The 6,916-nt window shown below is 51.6% G+C and overlaps 1 protein-coding gene across 3 annotated transcripts in view; it reads left to right on the top strand.

The window, feature by feature from the left end:
• The window catches only part of EEF1D (eukaryotic translation elongation factor 1 delta), a 37,589-nt gene that overhangs the window by 28,646 nt on the left and 2,027 nt on the right, over nt 1–6,916 (top strand). For 2 of the 3 annotated variants that reach the window (XM_019528261.1, XM_019528260.1), the window contains 3 exons: nt 2,535–2,634; nt 2,858–2,961; nt 5,067–5,339. In XM_019528261.1, the coding sequence (XP_019383806.1) occupies nt 2,535–2,634; nt 2,858–2,961; nt 5,067–5,339 (477 nt within the window). Of the gene's footprint in view, nt 1–1,053; nt 1,126–2,534; nt 2,635–2,857; nt 2,962–5,066; nt 5,340–6,916 lie in introns of all 3 variants that reach the window. The other variant, XM_019528262.1, reaches the window with a different exon arrangement.

Genomic DNA, 6,916 nt, shown 5'->3' with positions numbered 1-6,916 from the left:
GGTTTTTAAAGTTTTTTTTTTTTTTTTTTTTTTTTCCTGCCTGAGAACAGCACGCAGATTCACAGCAGTGTTGGGCTGGAAGGGACCTCATACGATCATCGGCAGTGCTGAGGTCTGCGATGGAGCATCCAGGGAGGTTCAGGTGTTTTCTCCCAGGTTTTTGTGTCTTTCTGCAGCTGATGTCAGATCACTGTTCATTCATCCTCACATGCTGAGATCACCCTGTCTGTCTGATGTAGACAGCAGACGGGCACCGTAAGCCAGGGGTGGTGTATGTGACACTGGTAGAACTGCAGGTGAACGAGCTTTGGGTGTTGTCCCCCTTGTTGTTTGGCCCAGTGATGATGTGAGGGCACAGCAGGCATGACAGTTAATTAGCTGCCTTGCATAGTGCTTAGAAAATGCCAGGAGCTGCGTAATGTATTCACCCCGAGCATTTACATAACGCGCTCCCGTTTATTTTTCCACAAGAGAAAAGGCCTGGAGGCCCAGTGTTAAATCGGGGTCGGGGCAGGGTCTCTTGTTCTCTCCCACAGCGCTTGGGTGAGCTAACCAGAAGGCAGAGCTAATGCTTAGTACAGGGATTCACAACCAGGCAGTATTAGCACTGGTTGCACCTACACGATTCACAGGATAAACCCAGAAGTTTCAAATAGGAATTGAAGGTATCAGAAGCCCTCCAATCTGTTGTGGTTTTTCGGAGCGATTTGCACTGAAGAATTGTTCTGTTACTTCCCTGCGGTCAAACGACAAGTGAAGCGGAAGAGCTGGTGTTTCCTGAGTGATGCCCTGAGTCTAATGAGGTTGAGCCTAACAAGGTTGAGAACCACTGCCTTAGATCTGCTGTATTTCTAGCACGGCAATTCAGGAGGGACTGTGTTCCTGCCCCTGCCCTGTTTGGTGTTTGCGGTTCATAGGATGGTGTATTTGGCCAAGGAGGCTGTGAATGGTTTTTCCGCATGCAAACGCCTGCCCCAGCATGAGCAATATGCTTTCAGCCCTTTCTACATCTTGTGTCTGCTAAACACTCCCAAACCTTCCCCCCCTTTCCAGCACAAGACAGGTCTGGATAGCCACAAAGAAGTGTCACCCGCCCGCCGCAAGAGGCAGTCAGGTCGCCCAACTGTAAGTGTCTGTGCAGATGGATGAAACCCATCTGGTGGTTGTGTGTGTGCAGGGAAGAGCAGCCCTTGTTTGGACTAGACCAGCATGCGTTCTCGTGATGTCTTTGCATGGTGCACTTAGCAGCTCTTTGCCGTCTGTCTGTAGGCAGGTGGTCAGAGCATGTGGCTAAAGTACCAAAGGTTCAACGAGGGGGGCAGCTGTACACCTGAGCTCGAGACCACGCTTCCAGGTCTGCGGGGATTAGTGCTTTTTATGTGACTTGGCTTCTGGCACTTGTGCCAACTTGCTGCCCCTTGTTACCATTCAGGAGTTGGGTGTTTCCCTGAAATACCTGCCTGCTACCCCTTGCACCTTGGAGCTTGGTGGTAAGTTGTAGCTTCTGGGCCAGTTTCTTGGCTTCCTCCAAAGTGAGCTCCTGTGTTCGTGTTCTAGCTGGAAGGGACTGTCTGAAAGAGAGAGTGCTCTTCTCTGCCCCTGCCTTCCCCCAAGAGTGAGCATGCTGCCTTGACAGTAATCCAACCTTCTCTGGCCCCTGCCAGGCATAGGCGCTTGTGTGGTCTAAGTTACGGCAGGGCCATCCCAAGGGCTGAAAGCACTCGGTCCTACCAGGCCCTCCGCAGTGTCCTGGACACAATTCTAGGCAGGGGCTATTGCCGAATGACTGGCGCTTTCCCTGCTACCACGCTCCTTTTGCCACCATTGAGCTCTGAATGGAGACACTGATCCATGAAAGCTACACTCCAATGAGCGTGGTGCTCTCTGGACTTGTAAACTTCAGTATTAGCAAATCCAAACTGAGTTTAATGACTGGTTTTATTTTCTGCCTTTGCCTAAGCAGAGGCACATATAATGGCTTATTAAAAATGCACATCTGTTAAATCCAGCTGTTTTTTGAAAATGGTACCAAAATATGAAATACCTTCTTCCTCCAGCTCTTGTCAGCTTAAATTGTTTTAAGGGAAGCATTAGGTAGTGGCCAGGGCAGTGACTGGGGGAGAAAATCTCTTGGGGTCCCTTGATTTGAATCCCTCTCCCCTCATGACTTGCTGTCTGATTTTTTTGGGGGAGTCGGTTCAGTGCTTCACACCTCAGTTTCCATGTCTGTAACACAAGACAGTCTGCCTTGCCCACGGGAATGTTTCCAGGTATCTGATCGCTGTAAAATGCTTTGAAAGATGCTCAAGTGACATGTAGACATAGTTCCAGCCCGACTTGGCTCCACCTGGAACTGGTGACGTGCAGCTCACACCTTGGTACTTACCTGGGTCGTCTGTTACCACTAAAAACCTTGAGAACAGAAGTGCCAGTTCTTTGTCTCTGGTGTCGTGCCTGCCCCTGTGCACACGAATCTGAGAACTGCAAGTGTGTGACCGGGCTCCATTTTTTCACTCCATTTTTCCTTGTTGCAGAGTGCCAGCACAACCTCTGCCGCTGGCCCCAGCGGCGACCAAAGTGAGCTCATCTCCCGGATTTCCAGCCTGGAGTTAGAGAACAGAAACCTTCGCAGTGGTAAGTGAGGGCGGCTTCTGATGGGCACGCGCGTCTGATTCGTGGTGACAGCCGTGCATGCATCCTCTGTGCTACCAGCTAGAGCCTCACAGATGGTGGTGGCTTTACTAACACTGGGGGGAGGATTACCCTCTGGGTGAAGGAGGGTTGAAAGCAAACTCATCCTGTCCTGACCAAAGTATCAGAGCTTGACCCAGTAAAACGGTCTTTCTCTCCTCTCTAGTTGTTGCAGATCTCCAGCACGCCATCTCCAAACTAGAAAGTCGCCTGAGTACCCTAGAAAGAAGCTCTACTTCTCACCAGTCCTCAGCACCACTACCAACCCAGGTAAAACCCACCTCTGGGTGCCTGCAAGGTGCCAGCTCCATTCGGAGTACTTCAGGCCACCTGAAGGGAAAGGGGAGTGCTTGCAGAGGGATCACAAGGCATCGACAGTAAAACCCTCCTTAGCTACACTTGCAATGACACAGGCAGGGCAGGGGTATTCCTGTTTTAAACCCGCTCAGGGGGGATGAATAGGGTGGATTCCCATCTGGAGTAAATCAGCATAGGTGCATCAAAGCCTATGAAGCTAACGCAGGTGACTACCTTGGCATGTATAAATAGGAATATGCTATGAAATCCCAAAGTTTCTCGGTACATACTGAATATGTAGCAAGTAGCACTTCAGAAGATAGGCAGAGGGGGTGTTTCCATAGCCCTTCTCATTGTATTGTACTCTAAGCAGTGGAAGACAGGCTCATTTGCCAGCCACAGATTTGCTTGCCATGCAGGTGGGCAGTTGATCCTTTATCCCAGGGTGTCCAAGATGTGGCCTGTAAGCTGGACCTGGCCCATGGAGTGCTGGTGCTGCCCCTAGGTTGCAAGTTGACCCACCTATGATGCATGCCAGACTGCCCCATGTGCTGGGCTTGGGACATGTGCTACACATGGCTGCGTGCTGGATCCAGCACTTGCTTGGAGTAAGCCTTCAGGAGGTATGAAGAGCTGAGCAGAGGTGGAAGGACATATCTATAAAAGTAACAAGCACTAATAAGGTGCCCAAAGCTAAGCTGGCTGTTCCCACACTAGTGAGCTTGCACATGAAAATGCCTTAAGAACTGCCCTTAATGTTGAAATCAGCGGGGCCTGGCAAGTGTCTAATACTGCCTGCTTTACCTGCTGCAGACACCGTACGTGGCTTATGCCATGTCTTTTACCTCATTAGGGACAGCATCTCTGGGAGCTGAATGTCTTGCCCTTGTTTGTTCACCTTTGCTCCAGGTTGTAGCATGCATCGAACTAACTTTCTCACTTTGTAGAGTACAAAAATTCTTAAGTTGCTCCCAAAGACACAGTAATGGAGCCTCTTCTAGTAATGCCTGACATTACAGCATGTGTCTGAGGCAGCCTGTGACTCGTTATGAGTGAACCACTGGGCTGCATTGGGAGGAGCGTTGCCGGCAGATTGAGGGCAGTGATTCTTCTCCTCTATTCAGCACTGGGGAGGCCACCTCTGGAGTCCTTTGTCCAGCTGTGGGCCCCCACTACAGAAAGGATGTGGACACATTGGAGAGAGCCCAGTGGAGGGCAATGGAAATGGATGTGGGGCTGGGGGACAGGACTGGTGAGGAGAGGCTGAGGGAACTGGGATGACTGAGTCTGCAGAAGAGAAAACCGAGGGGGATTGAATAGCAGCTTCATCTCCATGCAGAGGGGCTGCAAAGAGGATGGAGCTGGGCTGTCCTCAGTGGGGGCAGATGACAGGACAAGGAGCAATGGGCTCAGGCTGCAGCAAGGGAAGTTGAGGTTGGATATTAGGAAAATCTCTCACGAGGTGGGTAGTAAAACACTGGAACAGGTTACCCAGAGAGGTGGTCGGATCTCCATCCTTGCAGGTTTTGAAGACCTGGCTGGACAAAACCTTGGCTGGGATGATGTAGCTGGGGCTGGTCCTGCTTGGAGCAGGGGGTTGGACTAGATGTGACCTCCTGAGCTCCCTTCACACCCCCGTTTTCTGAGATTCATTCTCCCCAGGAAATGGTGTCCGTGCACAGAGTGTTCTGGTCGGGTCTCCCTTTGGGGTTGGGTTCAAATGGACATGTTGCTGTGTGCTCAGATCTGGAAGCGCAAGCTGGTGGTGGTCATGATGGTAGATGCCTCCTAGTTCCACCCTCGAACCAGCAGTCTGGAAAGCTCCATCTCTTGCAGACAGGTGCTGCTTATATGGCAGGGTGTGTTGTCAGGGCTGTCTCCCATGATCGCCATGCCAGAGCTTCAGGCTCTTAATATTCTGGGCAAGACAAAGACCAGGCTCCTGGCTACCTGATGTTCTGCTGTCTCTAGACAGCAGCAGTATTATCCGAGCACATTGTAAGCTTTGTGAGGGGGGGAAGAGAGTTTTTGTGGCTTTGCACCTCAACTTTCCTCTCCTCCCACCCTGTTCCCCATAGCATGTCACCCCCATGAAGAAGGTGGAACCACTGTCTGCTTCCTCCAAGAAAGTGGAGCTGCCTTCTGCACCACCTGCAAGGAAAACTGCTGAGCCCCCTGCTGCTGATGAGGATGAGGACGACGATGACATCGACCTCTTTGGCAGCGATGATGAAGAGGAAGACCAGGAGGCTGCCATGGTCCGGGAAGAGCGACTGCGCCAGTATGCAGAAAAGAAAGCCAAGAAGCCGGGCCTCATTGCCAAGTCTTCCATCCTCCTGGATGTCAAGCCTGTAAGCACATCCTTACACAGGAGATGTTTTGGCCCCAAAACAGGGTGCTCATACTGAAGCAGTTAGTGACCTTGTGGGAGTCTGGGTATTACGGGTGGCCAGCAGCTGCCGAGCAGAAATAGTCTGAATCACAGAATTGCAGGGTGATTGTAGCACAATGGGACCTGTCACCGATGGAAGCTGCTGCTGCTCTATTGTGAAGGTGGCAGTTGGAGATCGCGTGGCTGCCCCATGGGCTACACATCCTGCTCTGGACTACTGCTTTTCTCTTGAAGAGCTAACTGGCACCTGCTGGAGCAGAAGCTGATAAATACCCTGAATATGGGTGCAAACCAATAGTCGGTCAAGCAGAGAGACTTAAGATTGTGATAGAACAGAGCAGAAGGGATTACTGAATGCTTTGGAGTTGACCAACATAGATATGCAAGCAGGAGAGTGTTTGTATGTGCTGCTGAAAGCTAGATTTTGGGAGCTGAGGCCCTGCAGGGGAAGGAGTGTTGTCCCTCCAAGAGCAGGGTCCTCAAAGTTACAGCACCTGCTGGAGTTTTGGTCTTGCTTCTTGCATGGTCCTACCCTGGAGACGATTTCTCTGGGGGAAGAGTCCACTTGGCTTGGCTCTTTGGGCAAAGGAAAGGGTTGGCAGAGACGAGACGGGCTGGCAGGAGGTCCAGAAGTCATCTGCTTCAGCATTTCTCAGCCTGTGGGTCATGACCCAAAAGTGGCTCGCAAGAATATATGAAAGGGTCACGAACGAACTTGAAAAATTGATTCTCCTTTAAAGGAGGAAAAACATGGGAAACTGTGTCTTGTCCCTTGCAGGCTGGTGGAGTTTCTGCGAAGGGCTGCTTTGGGCCTCCCTGTTTCCCACACACCCACACCCTACCCCACACATGGGGGGGCAGCAGGTTGGGAGTGAGGGGCATTGGGTTGGGACTAGCCCCTGATATTTTGCAAGTGGGTTCTGGTACAAAAAAGGTTGAGAACCACTAATCTAGTTCAACCCCCTGCTGGAGACAGGGTCAGCCCTATCCAAACCATCCCGTACAAGTCCTTATCCAGCACAACTACAGGGCATGTTGCCCAAAGACATCAGAAAGGCACTGTAACCTGCCAGGGGTAAAGCAGGGGGATGAGGGCTGTCCGTCTGCTGCAAGGGTTGTTAAAATGAACTTGAGAGATGCAAGGAAGAGGGCTCACCCTCCTCCTCCCCCACGTCAATCCATACCAGTTTGACCATGGGGTAAAATTCCTTCTTCATCTCAAATACGGCATCGGTCTGACCCTGAGCAGAGGCGTGAGCCCCTCTAGCTGTCCTAGTCCCAGCGGGGGCATTGGCACAGCCCAGTCTCTGTCCCAGTCTGGGCTGCAGCAGCACCAGCCCCTGAGGAAGGCAAAAAACCAAAGCCCCTCTCCACTGTGTGTAGCAACAGGAGGGGAAGAGATTCCTTCCTAGCCAGCAAAAATCCCAGAAGCCTGGGGAAAAACCCAGCAGCCTCTGCTCTGCAACCTGGGGACAGCAAACAGAACTGGGACCCTAGGGTGGAAAGGCCTGAGGATCAGTGTGGGGGGGGGGGGGG

The sequence above is a fragment of the Gavialis gangeticus genome, unplaced genomic scaffold (assembly GCF_001723915.1).
Source record: "Gavialis gangeticus isolate Ggan-Ray unplaced genomic scaffold, GavGan_comp1, whole genome shotgun sequence".
In the NCBI taxonomy this organism is placed as follows: domain Eukaryota; kingdom Metazoa; phylum Chordata; order Crocodylia; family Gavialidae; genus Gavialis; species Gavialis gangeticus.
This window is presented reverse-complemented; position numbering and strand designations above follow the sequence as displayed.